Below are 18462 nucleotides of genomic sequence, written 5' to 3'. Positions count from 1 at the left end.
TTTTATGATATCATACAAGGTTTTGACTCAAGCTTTGTATGCAAGAAGAGGTGGACATTTTTTATCTCTTTGTCATTTTATTAACTTATATTTCTCTGTATCCTAGGAAAATTTTACATTCAAGAAATGTTCCAAAAAGTGATGATCTTAGGGCACTTGGGTGCTTTTGTATTTGATCATTGCTGATATGTTCGTTACATAGGGAAATAATGCTTCTGGACCTTCCTGACAAGACCACTTTGTGGGTGACTGGGGGATACTTATGTCGGTGCTCATGTTGGACGTCATGGCAGATGATGTAGGGACTTCTCCATTGGTAAAATAGTTCAGTCAGCTTTTTTGCAGATGTATGACTTCATTATACTTGTAACATCATTCTTGTGTCCATAACTGACTGAAATGTCAAGCTCCGGAAATGTAAGGCACTGGGTCAGGTGACCAATTGTAGGAATTTGTTTATAATGAAATAAAGAAATAATGTTAAGGTATGTTTGAGGGGAAATAACAAATACGATTTTACTGGTGAATTTCCATGTTTAATATGTATATTAACTTTTTTTTTTAAGTTGCATGTAAACCTGGTATAAAGTATTGTCTCTGCTTTATGCTTTGAGTAAAAAGAAAAAAAAGATGAGTTAAACTGTTACCCTATTATGTACTATTACAAATACCTTTTCTTTTAGAAAAGGTTAATTATAAATTACTATTCACATGTTCAGTGTTGTCAGTGTTTTCATTCTGGGTTTTTGTCTTAATGTGTGCAGACTTTGTGATGGCAGATCTGTTAATTGCCCAGGACTGAGATCACCAGGGCAGTTGAAAAGGTATGACAGCTGTATTCTGCAAAAAAAAAAAAAAAAATGCTTGTACTAATCTCTAGAATCCTTTTTGTGGAACTTAGTCAATTAATAGCATTCTGTCTTTTATTTCTAGATATTTGAATTGATCATGAGTGAACCTGATAAATAGTGACCAGTTTGTGTGATTGATTTGTCTTACAATGTGAGGAAAGTCCAGTCTTTTTGTTTTAACTGAAATTTTTAAAGTGAACATTCGTGAGAATGGTTGATAGTAAACAGAAGAAAAAGGAGAAAAAAAGTTATGGATGGCAGGAGCAACATTCCCACATGCATATTTATCTGATTACTGGTCTTTCTGTCTCCTAGAATATAAGCTCTAGAGCACTGTGTTTACCAGTCTTTGTCTCTCAGCACTGAACACAGTGCCCTAGTACGTAACAGGTGTTCCGTGTATACGTGTTGACAAATCAGTGAACAAACTATTAATATTTTTGTGCTCACTCCCCCATGTATGAATTTTTCTTAACTATGTGATTGTAGCATAGAACTACCTCATTTAATTGTCTCAATTTAATTCTTATCTCAATTTTTATTTAATTCTGCCTTATTTTGTACTTGGATGCAATCTCAAAAACGACAGAATGATCTCTGTTCGTTTCCAAGGCAAACCATTCAATATCACAGTAATCCAAGTCTATGCCCCAACCAGTAACGCTGAAGAATCTGAAGTTGAACGGTTCTATGAAGACCTACAAGACCTTCTAGAACTAACATCCAAAAAAGATGTCCTTTTCATTATAGGGGACTGGAATGCAAAAGTAGGAAGTCAAGAAACACCTGGTATAACAGGCAAATTTGGCCTTGGAATACGGAATGAAGCAGGGCAAAGACTAATAGAGTTTTGCCAAGAAAATGCACTGGTCATAGCAAACACCCTCTTCCAACAACACAAGAGAAGACTCTACACGTGGACATCACCAGATGGTCAACACCGAAATCAGATTGATTATATTCTTTGCAGCCAAAGATGGAGAAGCTCTATACAGTCAGCAAAAACAAGACTAGGAGCTGACTGTGGCTCAGACCATGAACTCCTTATTGCCAAATTCAGACTTAAATTGAAGAAAGTAGGGAAAACCACTAGACCATTCAGGTATGACCTAAATCAAACACCTTATGATTATACAGTGGAAGTGAGAAATAGATTTAAGGGCCTAGATTTGATAGATAGAGTGCCTGATGAACTATGGAATGAGGTTCGTGACATTGTACAGAAGACAGGGATCAAGACCATTCCCATAGAAAAGAAATGCAAAAAAGCAAAATGGCTGTCTGGGGAAGCCTTACAAATAGCTGTGAAAAGAAGAGAAGTGAAAAGCAAAGGAGAAAAGGAAATATATAAACATCTGAATGCAGAGTTCCAAAGAATAGCAAGAAGAGATAAGAAAGCCGCCTTCAGCGATCAATGCAAAGAAATAGAGGAAAACAACAGAATGGGAAAGACTAGGGATCTCTTCAAGAAAATCAGAGCTACCAAAGGAACATTTCATGCAAAGATGAGCTCGATAAAGGACAGAAACGGTATGGACCTAACAGAAGCGGAAGATACTAAGAAGAGATGGCCAGAATACACAGAAGACCTGTACAAAAAAGATCTTCACAACCCAGATAATCACAATGGTGTGATCACTGACCTAGAGCCAGACATCCTGGAATGTGAAGTCAAGTGGGCCTTAGAAAGCATCACTACGAACAAAGCTAGTGGAGGTGATGGAATTCCAGTTGAGCTATTTCAAATCCTGAAAGATGATGCTGTGAAAGTGCTGCCCTCAATATGCCAGCAAATTTGGAACACTCAGCAGTGGCCACAGGACTGGAAAAGGTCAGTTTTCATTCCAATCCCAAAGAAAGGCAATGCCAAAGAATGCTCAAACTACCGCACAATTGCACTCATCTCACATGCTAGTAAAGTAATGCTCAAAATTCTCCAAGCCAGGCTTCAGCAATATGTGAACCGTGAACTTCCAGATGTTCAAGCTTGTTTTAGAAAAGGCAGAGGAACCAGAAATCAAATTGCCAGCATCCGATGGATCATGGAAAAAGCAAGAGAGTTCCAGAAAAACATCTATTTCTGCTTTATTGACTATGCCAAAGCCTTTGACTGTGTGGATCACAATAAACTGTGGAAAATTCTGACAGAGATGGGAATACCAGAACACCTGATCTGCCTCTTGAGAAATTTGTATGCAGGTCAGGAAGCAACAGTGAGAACTGGACATGGAACAAAAGACTGGTTCCAAATAGGAAAAGGAGTACATCAAGGCTGTATATTGTCACCCTGTTTATTTAACTTATATGCAGAGTACATCATGAGAAAAGCTGGACTGGAAGAAACACAAGCTGGAATCAAGATGGCAGGGAGAAATATCAATAACGTCAGATATGCAGATGACACCACCCTTATGGCAGAAAGTGAAGAGGAACTCAAAAGCCTCTTGATGAAAGTGAAAGTGGAGAGTGAAAAAGTTGGCTTAAAGCTCAGCATTCAGAAAATGAAGATCATGGCATCCGGTCCCATCACTTCATGGGAAATAGATGGGGAAACAGTGGCAGACTTTATTTTTCTGGGCTCCAAAATCACTACAAATGGTGACTGCAGCCATGAAATTAAAAGATGCTTACTCCTTGGAAGGAAAGTTATGACCAACCTAGATAGCATATTCAAAAGCAGAGACATTACTTTGCCAACAAAGGTTCGTCTACTCAAGGCTATGGTTTTTCCTGTGGTCATGTAAGGATGTGAGAGTTGGACTGTGAAGAAAGCTGAGCGCCGAAGAATTGATGCTTTTGAATTGTGGTGTTGGAGAAGACTCTTGAGAGTCCCTTGGACTGCAAGGAGATCCAACCAGTCCATTCTGAAGGAGATCAGCCCTGGGATTTCTTTGGAAGGAATGATGCTGAAGCTGAAACTCCAGTACTTTGGCCACCTCATGGGAAGAGTTGACTCATTGGAAAAGACTCTGATGCTGGGAGGGATTGGGGTGGAGGAGAAGGGGACGACAGAGAGTGAGATGGCTGGATGGCATCACCGACTTGATGACGTGAGTCTGAGTGAACTCCGGGAGTTGGTGATGGACAGGGAGGCCTGGCGTGCTGCGATTCATGGAGTCGCAAAGAGTCGGACACGACTGAGCGACTGATCTGATCTGATCTGATCTATTTCAAAAGGAATTCAAAGTGACTATTTATTTTTCTAACTAGTTCTTCTAATAGAAATAACACTTGTTTTCTTAAAAATTGCCTAAAAGCATCATGCAGAACAAATAAATATGTACAAATCTTATTTCTTTGAGATCTGTGTGATTGCATCTAGGAATGTCAGGAATGCACCAGAGTTTGTGGTTTAGCATCTGCAGACATTGAAATAATAAATGGTAAAACAGCTCTTTTGGGAAAAGATCTGGGTCATCATCATCTTGATCTTTTATGCCCTTCCTTTTTTTTAGTTTTCACATCTGGAATATCCTCTTTTTGGTGGTAAATAACCTTTGTCCCATGAAAAGAGTGATATTTTCACAACAGAAAATAGCCTCTGGCAGTCCCTTTGAATGTGTTCCTTATGACTTACAACATCCAACTTTTGGGGGATTGCTTGAGTTGGGCTTCATGAATGACCAGTTTTTCATATCACTACATGCCTTACATTCTAGCATATCAAAATGGATAAAGTATTTTTGAAATAGATCCAGTGTTTAAATTCTTTTCTTATTTAAATCCCCAAAAAATGTTCTACTGTATTTCCATTATTTTCTTTTATAAGGAACATCGTGATGGACAGCTTCCACTGAAAGTTGTTTTCATAGTTCAGAGTATTCCTGTATTTCTTTTGGCTGGAATCCCAGCAGAGAAACTATTGGATTAAATGGTTTGATGGGATTTAAGAATGCCTATTTTTCCGTACTTTATTAATATTGTATACTTGGGAGGGGGCCTTTTCCACTCGAATAAAAGGATAAGCATGTTGTCTTATTTTGCACTTATTTGATTATTGAGACTATTTTTCTTACATGCTTCAAATTCTTCTTATGCTTTTGTTCGTTTATTATTAGAATCTTAGTGTTTTTCTTGTGAATGGAATAAGTTCTTTAAATAGAAAATATATTAGTCTTTGAGCATTAGATTTTCCCGTTTGTCCCTTTAATTTTTGTAATTATCTTTTTAGTATATAAAAGTGTTTGTGAATGTAAAAAAGTTAAGAAATGCATGATTTCTTTGAGTAAAAACTAGAAAAGAGACATAATAGCAAAAGGAAAATTCGTTCATTGCTCCATCATTCTAATAAAACCACTGTCAACACTTTGAAATGGGTATAAATTTGAGTCAGTATTCTGAATACAGAATTTTAAAACCCTGTAATTTTTTTCACAATGTACTATAAACATCTCTTACATGACATTATTTTAATGAATATATTGTGTTTGCCTGTTTGGATTGTTATTTATTTAACCATTCTAATGTTGTTAAATTGTTCCTTATTTTTTACTACAAATACTACAATTAATACTTGAATTTGTTTTTTATTCAGTTTACAAATTGAATTGCCCAGTAAAGGTGTGTCGATTTTTAAAAAGCATTATTTACATATTGCCCAGTTATCTTTCCAAAAGAGTACCCACATCCTGGTCAATTCTATCTGAAGACATCTTATACTATAGTAAGATTTGTTAACCTGTTCATCTCTCTTCCCAGGGGGTTCACAGGCCTGCTCTTGCCAGGAGTTTTCAGGTTGTGATACAAGCTCATTAGTTAGTTCTCCCTGACTCGGCCAAGGGCAGTACGGAGCTGCTCTACCCTCAAGTTTTCTGTAATATTTAACTTTGTGCAAAGTTTACTTGTTAATCCTCTTGTAATGTAACCATTGACTTTTGAGGGAAGAATAGAAAGGAAAAAAACTAAAAAAAGATACTCCCAGCTGATCTTTTTTTAATATGGGGGAGTGAAAGTGAAAGTTGTTCAGTCATGTCCTACTCTTTGTGACCCCATGGATGTAGGCCGCCAGGATCCTCTATCAAGAGTACTAGAGTGTGTTGCCATTCCCTTCTCCAGGGAATCTTCCCAACCCAGGGATTGAACCTGAGTCTCCTGCATTGAAGGCAGATTCTTTACCATCTGAGCCACAAGGCTCTAGTACTTTATCATCTATCATAGACTACTGGTCTAATGCCTTGGTGATCCTTTTTCCTACAAATGTATTAAGTCTACACCTGTCAGCTTTTAATGCTAGTCATCTTGTTTTCTTTTAAAGTTTCTTTGTTTTATAGGAAGTTTAGGTTCATTTTAATAATATAGAATGTACTCTTTAACAAGTGTGACTGAAATTCCCATCTTATTATCTCTTGTAAAAAAATGTGTTTGGTGAACAAGTTTTAAGTTGCAGAAACATATCTTTGTATATTTCAAGCACTTACTGTTTCATGCTTTTAAATTCTTACCTAATCTCTAAATCAAAAGTAAAACCTTCCTAGTATGTTTGAGGTATGAGAGTGAACATTTTCATAGATTTTTGGGCATTTGTATTATATAAATTTTCTAACTCCTTTGTACATTTTACTACCACTTTGTGTGAAAGTCATGTCTGACTTGTTGCGACCCCATGAACTGCAGCACGCCAGACTTCCCTGTCCTTCACTATCTCCCGGAGATTGTTTATACTCATGTCCATTGAATCAATGATGCCATCCAACTATCTCATCCTCTCTCATCCCCTTCTCTTGCCCTGGTCTTTCCTAGCATCAGGGTCTTTTCCAGTGAGTCAGCTCTTTGCATCAGGTAGCCAAAGTATTGTGAAAGTTATATTAAAGTATAGTGATCTTTTGCCATGTCATTAGTCTTTTTACCTATTTTTGTGGTATCTTAAATTAGTTTCAGAAAAATTAAAAATTTTAGTTGGATATATTAGTCTTTCATTATGATTTGTCTGATTAAAAATTTTTGTGATGGGAGAAGATGAAAAATAACTATAACTAATGGTTGTAGGATATTTTTATATGTACCTATGTGGATGATAGTGACTATTCCTTTTTCCCCCCAATAAACTGTTTGTAGTTAATATGATAGGATCAGCAAAGAGGACATTATATTGGCTTTTTAACCTACTGAAATATATATCCCGCATTTTCTTTGTTTTTAAGATTTTGTATTTTTGTAGGACCCTACTTGAGCTATACATTGAATACAATTCAAAGGTAAAAAGTGTTGAAAGTCCTGTGTTAATTCAAAAAGAGATCCAGGTCCATCCATTAATGTCCAATATATTAAGGGATTTGTTAATTTCTAAGATGAAACATGCTGCCATTAAATTTTTTTTTGCAAGGAAGATTTTCAGTGTGGGGAAATAATTAGTGATTGTGACAGGTGAGAACAAACTTTTACATTTGGTATGATCTCCACTACATGATTAGGAAAAAAGCATAGAAAAAGAGAAGAAAATAATATCCAACAGTATGTATTACAGGTTGTGGTAAGATGACAGCATTATGGTTGATATTTTTCTGGCTCTTGATGCTTTTGTACACCAGATATCTAAATTGAGTGTGTTACACTAATACTTAGAAAACAGCATTGGATCACTTTTGTTTGTGTTTTTACAAAATCATCTTAATGGGGTAGGAAAAATACTAAAATGTCTCTAATTTATAAGTAAATGAGATGCAACTCTGTTTTCTCTTTAACTGCATTTGGGCATTATGAAGAGAGATCAAGGTGATTAGTAAAATTAATTCACAGATACAATACCACTTGCAAACTCCAGTTGCATGGTTGATTAATTTTGATAGAATACGACTTGCAAATTCCAGTTGCATGGTTGATTAATTTTGATAGAATTCTCATCAAGCGTTGTATATATAAAGACATGAACTACTCTTTTAGCTATTGTTGGTATTTTACTGCTTTTGAAGGATTCCTGACCATAGATAAGACCCATTCAAATGGTTATTTTTCAAAAGATACAAGCAAAATGTAGTGAAAGTTAGAAAAAAGATACATTGCGGGAGGTTGAAGAAGTAGTGTATATGTGGGATGGTAGAGGCATGTCCGATCCCTGGGTCAGGAAGATCCCTTAGAAAAGGAAATGGCAACCACTCCAATATTCTTGTTGGAGAAATCCCATGGACAGAGGAGCCTGGCAGGCTATGTACAGTCCGTGGGTACAGTCCATGGAGTCGCAAAAGAATTGGATACAACTTAGCGACAACAGCAACAGTAAGCCCAACAGTAGGTTGAGCTACAACCTGGGCTATAAACTTAGATCTACCACATACACACTTTCTAAGACCTCAACTTCCTTACTTTTCAGAGTCGTTTTAGCAATGGAACTCTTTTTCCTTAAGTGATATTCTGTGGAATGTCAAATGAAAACAGGTAAAATTGATGTTTTATTTCTGCAAGTTCCCATATTTACTAGGTGAAAAAAAGGGGGAGAAGTATAATTAAAAATTAATTGCCAACTTAATTAAAATTTTACATTTATTTAGAATTTGTTAATGTGTTTACTTTTTGAAAGTATGAAAATAATTGACAAAATGAAAAGATTGATTTACTAAAGATAGAAATAAATTTTAAATATTTAATAGTCTTTTTGTAAATAGTGTTAACATTTTGACTGTACAAAAGATATATTTTAGAGAATCATTTAAGAAAATATGAAATCTTTGTTTCAGATTATAAAATTGCCTGTTTTTGTTTTTAATGAGAACCAAATTAAAATTATTTATAGTTTAATGGAATGCTTCACTAATATTTGCCAGATGGTAATATTACTTTAATAAAAGATGTTTATACATTTTTCATGGTAGTATGGCTCTCAAATATTTTATTTTTATATTATCATTTGATTAAATAACAAATTCATTTAATTCAGACAAAATTATTTGCTACCCCTAAAAATGAATACATGTAAGAGCCCATCCATGAAAAAGCAAAGCTGATACATAAAGTGATTAATAGATGCTCTCTGTAAGGAATGGGATTGCAGGAATGCAGTCTAACTTTTATGCCAGGTATAAAAATGACTTAGTTATAACTATTAAAATTTTTATTTAATAATTATTAAATTTTGTAATTAGTACCAAATTTATTGTAATTAAACAGTATGTTATAATTTTGATGTAAAATTGAAATAGAGAAGTATAAGAAATATATCTAATGAATAATGACTATAAGCAAAATATAATTTTCAGCTGACTTATCAGAATTCATGTGCTGAATTTGAATATGAGAAAATATATCAAGCTAACATTTTAAACAGTAGTACTGTATTAAAATGACTGTTACTTTTTTTTTTTTTTTTTTTTTTTTTTTTTTTTTTTTTTTTTTTTTTTTGCCTTTTTAAACAAAAAGTGTGCCATATATTTTTATTAAATCATAGAAAACTCATTTGTATACAAATTTTTCCATTCTGGGGACACTGGAATATGAAACACCTGTGTAACAAAACATTTCAAAGATACATCTCACTTTAAGCAGAGACAAAGTTTAAGTTGTCACATTTATTTTTTTTTTTAAATGTTGAAATAATCATTAACACATTATTGGCTTTTTTTCACCTTTGGGCCAGAGGAATAGTATCTCTTGACTCCCCAATTCTCATTACTCAAACCAACCATGAGTTTAAAAAGTGATTAACTTGAAAGTTTAATACAAAATCAATTTCTTTTTTGCAACCATGGGCTTTTAGGGCAAATGCCGAATTTCAGGAGATGGTCTCCTTTCACAGGACCTGTTAAGCTTCTTTTCTACAACAGCAAACATGTATAATGGTACAGAATATATTTCAGAATAAGTTAAATATTAAGACATACAGTATGGCAATAATGTCCTACTTTTTTTCTACCACGTAAATTTGAAAGTTCATCCTAATCTTACACATCTGTAAAAGGGTGAAGACTGAGGGATCCAGTGATACTGAAAATACACAACAACTGTCAGAACCACATTCTCTAAATGCTTTGGCTGATTATATACAAATGGTCCTGCCAGCAGCTGGCAGGTCCATGCCAGCATCATAACAAAATGACTGTTACTTTAAAAGAGGATTCAGGTATTTCATGCCAACTTTTCTTTTGATTTCAAGTTGCTAGCTGATAGGGTGCCAACATGATAACTTAGTGAGCACTGTTGCTGTAAACAAGCGTATATTCGGTTCCTGCTCTGTGAAAAAGAGCCACATGTAATGATTGTGGTCTTATTCAAGGACAGAGTACTGATGATATCATTTCCATAGACAGTACAATGCTGCAGCTGGCTCTGTCAGTCTAGGAGGAAAGTGTACTTAAAAAAAGACCGTGAAGTAATTAGCAATTCAGGGGCAGTGTTCTAAAGGAAATGAGCTGGGAGTCTATGCATTAAAGTCAAAGGAAACCTGTGTGTGTGTAGGGGGTGTGTGTGTGTGCGCGCGCGTGTGCGTGCGTGTGGGGTGTGTGTGTGTGTGTGTGTCTTCCAAGTGCAACCAAGCCAGCTTGCATAGCCCACATTAGGAATTCGGGAAAGGCTGACAGGAAGAAAATATAGGTGGCTAGAATTTAAACCTACATTACTAATCTCATCTGAGACAGTTAAGTATGTTTCAGCGATGTTTATTAGTTATTTGTTTCCTCAGAGCAAGGCTGACAGGCATGTAAGTGCACAATCCCAACGGCATGAAAGCAAGGAGTCAGAATTCCCATCCTCCTTGGCTCAAAGGAAACACAAATGAAGTGAGTAGCATTCAGTGACCAACAACCTGGCCCCAAATCTGTAAAGTGTATAGCTAGTTTTCCTAGGGAGGGATTGGGGGCAGGAGGAGAAGGGCACGATAGAGGATGAGATGGCTGGATGGCATCAGCGACTCGATGGACGTGAGTTTGGGTGAACTCCGGGAGTTGGTGATGGACAGGGAGGCCTGGCATGCTGCGATTCATGGGGTCACGAAGAGTCAGACATGACTGAGCGACTGAACTGAACTGAACTGAGTTTTCTAGGACAATATTTTAGCTACAAGTGATTTTTTGACACCATATGTATCTCTTCACTCCCCTTCTCTGGTGTCCAAAAGTGCATCTTTCTGTATATAGTAGCAAAATGAAATTCAACAGATACCTGAGTACTTACCATGTTTTAGAAGTGGTGCTAGGAGACAGAGACACAGAGAATGAATGAAGCCACATATGTTCACAGGTTGCTTACTCTCATGGGGAAGACTTACAAGCAAATAACTTAGGCAGTGTTAGAAACATCTAACATACACATGTAAGTATTTCTGTTTCTAGTTGTAAGGTTTCTGGCCCAAGATCTATAAGAAATAAATCTATGCCAGAAATAAAAGAGATCTGTCCCTTTTATTATGTATCAGTTATATAGTTTGGTTCTTCTTTGGGATATTTTTTTATATGTGTGCCTACTGACTTCTTTTTTACCCTATATTGTGGGAGTTCCTCCAGATACACCACCACTCTGCTACTCTAAGTCATTCAGGGTTTTACCAAACCTCCCTGTCTATTCCTGACAATTTACTTTCTATTTAGACTCATGGCACCTACAGACGTATGCTGCCTATGTGATTGTTCAGGTGTCTGAAATGTGATGTGTCTGTCAGAAAAACTTATCTTCCTATTACTCACCTCTTCCTTCTTCAATTCTCTGAAATTTCAGTACCATTGATTCAGTACTCTTGGGCCGTAAAGTAACAACCTCCTTAAATAGAATAGCCTTCCCTTTCCGTTTCCTCTCTCCCATTTTTGTTACCAGTATGTATGTTTCTTTCTTTCAGACTTCAAACAAACAAATGTTTGGAAGGTTCTCCTGGTTTCAGCTTGAAACTTTATTCCTTCCTGAAGTCTAGGATAATGTTTTAGCTAATATTTCTTTCAGAATTGCCATTCAAGTTATTTAATACTAATCAGTTACTTTATCACAGAAGTACTAGTAGACCAAGTATCATTTTTAAAAGATTTAGCAGAACAGTGACAACATTTAAAATAGATGTTTACTAGTGATTATGCATTTAAATTAATGTTCTCTATGCATGTGTTTCTTGAATTCCTAGTCCTCTTGCCAAAAATAGTATTAAAATTTACTTAAGATATTGTTTAAAAAGTAAGTTGGTAGGGAACAGCTCTGAGTTGAACTTTAACATGTATTGAGAGATTTTCTAGTTGTCCAGACCTTTATTCTTTCTACTCCAAAAACTGGCACCAACCTAAATAAGCCCATTGAATCTTTCATTATTCAAGAACCAAAAGTCCCATAAAATGATCAAATGGTGCTGAAATCAATTGACTAATTTTCTACAGATTTACTGTTTACCTGTAAACCAATACTTTTTTAAAAAAACAACTTTTCCTTACAACAAAATAAGAGATTCCTTGAAGTTGTTTATTTCTCCCATAATTGTCCAAGGCAGGTGTTCCATTTTAATGGCCAGGTCCTTCCATCTTGTGGCTACCCATCCCCTGGGCCTTACTGTCAATTGCGTCAAGATTGAAGAAGGAACAGACAGTGGAGGAGGTATGTCTGCTTCTTAAACTGTTTCAGCCCTAAAAGTGGCATGCCTCATTTCTGCTCACATTCCATTGGCAAAAACTGGTCACATGGCCACCTCAGGATGCAAGGGAGGCTGGGAAATACAGTCCCTGGCTGGAAAGCTGCTTCCTGGTCATCACTGTATCACAAACCTTGGGAATAGTGGGATTTGTAGACAACAACCCTCTGTCATGTAGCACACTTTGACAAGTTGACAACAGTATGGCCATAAAGAATACATTTAACTCAGTTAATTCAGACTGGGAGAGAGGTCAAGAAAAGCTTTGGGGAGGGAGGGACGTTTGAGCTTGTTTTAAGAGTCTAAGTAAACCAGGTGAAAAAGTGATTTGGGGCAGAGAAAGCTTGTGAAAGATGAGGAGGTATAGAAGTATATGGCCTATTCGGAGGACAAAAGTAGTGCAATATATGTGGATTGTATTGTGGAGTCAGGATAAGAAGGTGAGCCAAAATAGATGGCTAAAGAGGTTTTAGATTCATAGGAAAACTTGTGTGTTCAAGATGTTTGTAGGATGTAGAATCCACAAGGTTTGAATGGGAGATGAGATCTGAGAGGTAGTGAGAGGCCACATCACCTAAGGCCTTGTAACTGTGGGGTGAATTTTCAATCTTAATAAGACAAAACTAAGGAGAGTTGGACTGTGAAGAAAGCTGAGCGCCGAAGAATTGATGCTTTTGAACTGTGGTGTTGGAGAAGACTCTTGAGAGTCCCTTGGACTGCAAGGAGATCCAACCAGTCCATTCTAAAGGAGATCAGTCCTGGGTGTTCTTTGGAAGGAATGATGCTAAAGCTGAAACTCCAGTACTTTGGCCACCTGATGTGAAGAGCTGACTCATTGGAAAAGACTCTGATACTGGGAGGGATTGGGGGCAGGAGGAGAAGGGGACGACAGAGGATGAGATGGCTGGATGGCATCACTGACTCGATGGATGTGAGTCTGAGTGAACTCCGGGAGTTGGTGATGGACAGGGAGGCCTGGCGTGCTGCAATTCATGGAGTCACAAAGAGTTGGACATGACTGAGTGACTGAACTGAACTGAAGGATACATTTGTAGTTATTCAATCAAACATACTCTGTCCCTACTTTCTGAAATAAAACAGTTCCTAAATGGTTCATGACAGTATAGTGTAGTAGTATGGATCTCTATTTTAGAGTGACATTGAATTGTTTATGCAAATGAATGTTCTCAGCTTTGCTGTCTCAGGGTGCAACAGAAATAGATAAAAACAATAGGTATAGGGAGATGAGAGAATGTGAAAACAATACCAAACAATGCTATTGTGAATTTTTTCTAAAAGTTTGGATATGGTTTTGCAAAAGCCAAGGCAAGATTCAGTGTTGGGGGAAGTCTCCAAAAACAAAGTTTTCCTCTCATGTAATACAAAGGCGTCATTTCCCCCAAAGGCTGAGGCCCAATTCTCGTGGTGTCTGTGACAGCCCCTGACCCAACAACTCCATGCAGAGGATCTGGGGAAGGTTCAAGAGAGGGTCAAGAGAATTTATATGAGAAAACATTTGCCTCTAAACAAGATTCTGGGACGTGATAATCCAAAAATGCAGTTTTCAAAAGTGCCTTCTTTAGACCCAAGGAATAATTTTAGAAAAGGGAAAGTCTTAGAGTTAAGGAACAAATGTTGACACAGTTGCTTATAGTATATGATATGAGAGGAATTTCTGAGAGAACTTCCTATTCAAAACAACAATATATTAATAACTAACTTTGAATAACTAATCCCTGGACCCCTTGCTAACACCAGGAACTTTCCAAAGTGCTTGGTATTAAAATGGCTTTCCATTGGTTAAGGTGAAATTTTTATCTCTTAACAGTGGAATACCCTTACCTGAGTATGGTAGATACGATAATAACTAACAGATGGGAATCCCATTTTGTACAGAGTGCATCCTGAAGTACCTAAATCCACACACAGTAGCTGCCCCCTTTCCTCGCCCATGTGAGGTATTGTAGCACCTCAGTGGACAGCTAGGGTCTCCACCATTTTCCTTACCTTCCTTAGCCCGGGCTCAGCAGATAACCTTGCTTTGTAATTAAAAAAAAAAAAGCCAAGGCTATAAGGTGTCCATTTCTTGATTTTCCTGGCCTGTTATCTACATAGTTACCTCCTTCTGCCCATTTTCTGATTGTTTTCTCCACTCACGGAGGAAAGACATAATGGATTCTGCAAGATGTATCCTTGAATCTCTAGATGTCTAGGCAAAAAGTGGATTCCCAAAAGGGAGAGGAGCAGGTGATGGTGCTTTGAGGAGAAAAATGACCTTGCCCTTGGGCCCCATCTCTGCCAGGAGGTGGTGTAGGCTGCTGATGGCCAGGCAGGGTTTTAGCTGGATTCAGTTTTCAGTCTTCTCTCCATCCCTGATTGGTTGTAGGATTTGGAGCAAATTATTCTCGGCCACCTCTTTTAGCTTCACTTTTCTTCTTCATGAATGGGTGTAACATCTACTTCATGAGGAGAATTAAATAAGATCATACAAGGGTGGAGGAAAGAAAATGTGATTTTAAAACCTAATTTCAGATGCTTCCACATGAAAGATCCTCAACAGAGGAAAATTTATGCTTTTGATTAGGAAAGGATATTGATGGGCCATCTACTTCTGAGAGGCAAAGTCCAGACCCACCTGGACGGGAGAGATTGGGATACAGTGGGTTTAAAAGTAGCTTGCTATGAGAAATAAAGCCATGGGATTTTGCAATTTTCTCCCTGGAACCAGAGGGAAAAAGCAATAAGACCAGAGTGCTCTTCCCAACAGGCATGGTAGATAATAAAGTGAAGGTTGCTTTTCTTTGGTGCTCCAGTTTCTTGTTACCCTTTCCTGTGTCTTAGTGGAGCTTTGCAGCTTCCTTAGACTTGAATTAACACTGCTTTAAGGAATCAAGAGAAGGATTGATTGGGACAGGCTGGGGCATCCTGCAGACGTTGATAAGGGATCAAGTGTTGTGTCTAGAGCAGAGACCAGGGACAAGTGGTGAGGAACCACCAGGAAAATGTAACTTCCTCTTTGGTGGTCCTCAGAAACATTAAGAAGGGACCTGAACTCTCCTAGTTATTCATTTACATTTGATGGTCTTTGTGTCCCTTTGAGCCCGGAAGCCTGGAAGACTTCGGGATGAGTGAAATATATTGAGCACTTTTTACTGCTACCACCTTAGAATAAGTTACCACCCTTCTATTCTGAACTGCTGCAGTTGCCTCTTAACTATAGAATCTTCCACTGTCCCTTTCAATCCATTCTTTACACAGTTGCCAAAAAAACATATTTTAAGCATAAAATGGATCAATCTGCCACTCTTCTTAAATCTTTTCTTTGGCTTCCCATTTGCCTTGAGTAAAATCTGAACTCCTTTTGACCTGTCAGGCCTGCATGTTTCCATGAACAGCCTTATATGGTATCCAGTGGTCCCCTTCACCAACGGTACTCCAGGACCCTCAGGGTCTGTACCGACCCTTCTCTCCTCTGAAGTCCTGCTCCACCTGGGTTTCATGCATCTGGCACATCACCCTCAGGTCTCTACACCGGTGTTACCTTCTTGGTGCAATCTTCCCTGGCCACTCCACATAAATAGGTCCCAGCCTCTCACCGTTGCTATTATCTATTGTGATACTTTGGTTGTTTCTTTGGCCACCTGATGTGAAGAACTGACTCATTTGAAAAGACCGTGATGCTGAGAGAGATCGAAGGCAGGAGGAGAAGAGAGTGACAGAGGATGAGATGGTTGGATGGCATCACCAACTCGATGGACATGAGTTTGAGCAAGCTTTGGGAGTTGGTGATGGACCGGGAAGCCTGGCAATCTGCAGTGCATGGGGTCACAAAGAGTCAGACACGACTGAGCAACAAAACTGAGGCTGTTTCTTTGTTGTACCTACCCTGTATTGTGATTATCCATCTTTCTGCCTTCTTATCTACTGTCTTTATGAGGGCAAAGGCTTGGCATACTTCACAAACCCCACCAATGCATCTGTACCTGCTTTAGTGCCTGAACTCTAGTAGGCCATCAATAATATTTGAAGGATGGTATGGATGAACACTTGTCCAGAGTAATGTCATCCAATAGAAATATAATGTGGGCCACATAAGTAACTTTAAATTGTTCAGTAGCTACATGTAAAAAAGAAACAGTAAAATTAATTTTAATAATGTATTTTATTTACCCAGTGTATCCAAAATCTTACCATTCCAACATGCAATCAACATAAAAATTGTTAATGGGAAATTTTACAGTTTTTTATACTAAGTCTTAAAAACCCATTGTGTATTTTACACTTTCAGCACATCTCAATTTGATGTAACCACATTTCAGGTGTTCAGAAGCCACATGAGGCTCTTGACTCCTGCACTGGACAGTGAGGTCTAGAGTGTATAGGGCTTGATATGTTGTAGCTATTAGATAATAAAAATAATGCAAAGCTTCAGAGTAAGAAAGGCTCATTGTGAGAGCTGCAGAGAAGAGCCGTACCTACTGACCTGAGGCTTCTTCGTTCACCTGCTAGCACCTGGAACCACAGGGAGACCTAGTGTGCCCTAATGGATAAGGCCATAGGATGAGGGGCAAGATGGGCATCTGTACAGAAGGCAGACACCCACAGAGCACGTGCAGAGAACACCAGAAGGACAGCAGCCTTGTTGCCTGGGTGGGAGAAGAAAATGGGCAGCAGGCTTTGCCAGAAAGTTCTCTGCCAGCGGAGAATCTCAGAACGGAATCCATTGAGACACCATCAGAGATCTCGCAGAAAGATACTGTTCTTGGGGTTTGTTGGTGACAGAGTATGTAATGCTGATCATTTTTTCTTTTCTTATTATGGAAACTTCCTTTGGCTAATTTGTGGCCAGCAGGTTTTCAGTTAGGAATTTGAAACGAGCCAACTAGGCTGTCTACTGAAGACGGTTTTCCAGGTAGGAAATTGTCTCCTAAAAGTGACTTTTAGATGAGAGCCTCTCGCTAGATAATATTCACCATTGCATCTATGGCACAGTGCTTGAGAGAAAAATCCATTGTGTGCATTTAAAACTCAGTTGTCATACTCTGAGAGTAATATGTGTGCAGTACAAGAGTTAAACCACTCACTTGTATCCAAAGCAAGAACTGTCTCCCACCTGCACTTGACTAATGATTACGTTTCATTGGTCAGTACCATCATCATCGCTTGTCACTGTGAGTTCCTGAATCAGAAGGACAAAAGGGCCATTAGTGCAGAGTCACTGAGCCCACTTCTGCTCTGACAGAGCAAATCTGAGGGGTAGATTCTGAATCATTTTGCACAAAGTTCCTGAAGGTGTCATGGGGATCTGTGAACAAGAGCACGTTTAAGGATATTTAAGGGCAAATTCCACAGTGCGTATCTGAGAATGGTTTTAACATGTTGACTTCTGAAAATGAAGACCCAGTCTGCACAAGTTTCAAACAGTATCTGCCAGTAAAATTTTGTTAGAGACCCATGGTCTATCTATAAAAGATCCAGTAATTTTCATGAGAGGTTTCCAAAGTGGGGTGAGGAAGGTAAGACTGTTTCCCCAGCACAAAAGAAGCTGCAATTTGACAAAATAGCAGCTCTCTTTGACAACAAGCATGCTGTGAAAGCACAACTCTTCTTTTCAGACTATATTAATAGAAAAATCTAGTGAACAAAAAAGATTAGTACAAAAGTGTTCTACCAAGTAGATCCGATTTCTCCAAGGAAAACTTAATCCATACTTGCTACAGGATTTCACATTAAAAAAAAAAATGAGTCATCATTGTCTCACTGATTATTTTAAGAGAGTTTATAAATGTTAATGGATGTTTGAATCAAATGAGTCTTTTTATTTTTTTCCTCTTCAAATATTTATAAAGAACATTGTGGTTGTATTCTTAATGAAACAAAACATTAAAATATATTTTTAAGTTCTTATGGGCCCCTTGCCAGTTTCAGTCCTCTTCCTGCCTTAACTATTTTATTATGTCTGTGCTCCATGCATGTTTTCTACTTGCTACATATGATATATCCAGCGGTGAAATATAGTATTGCCTTTGCATATTTTGATTTTCAAATAAATAATTACTAATACTAATACTTTATATCTTCTTG

At 37.7% G+C, this 18462-nt stretch overlaps 1 protein-coding gene across 3 annotated transcripts in view; it reads left to right on the top strand.

Annotated features, from left to right (window-relative positions):
- The window catches only part of ARL5A (ARF like GTPase 5A), a 50067-nt gene that overhangs the window by 28048 nt on the left and 3557 nt on the right, over positions 1–18462 (top strand). The window contains exon 2 of one of the 3 annotated variants that reach the window (XM_070390338.1): positions 765–9097. The exons of the other annotated variants lie outside the window; for them this stretch is intronic. Within the exon in view, the coding sequence (XP_070246439.1) occupies positions 1442–3595 (2154 nt within the window). The 5' untranslated portion in view covers positions 765–1441 and the 3' untranslated portion in view covers positions 3596–9097. Of the gene's footprint in view, positions 1–764; positions 9098–18462 lie in introns of those variants that run through there. 3 annotated transcript variants of the gene reach the window in all.

The sequence above is a fragment of the Bos mutus genome, chromosome 2 (genome assembly GCF_027580195.1).
Source record: "Bos mutus isolate GX-2022 chromosome 2, NWIPB_WYAK_1.1, whole genome shotgun sequence".
Lineage (NCBI taxonomy): Eukaryota > Metazoa > Chordata > Mammalia > Artiodactyla > Bovidae > Bos > Bos mutus.
This window is presented reverse-complemented; position numbering and strand designations above follow the sequence as displayed.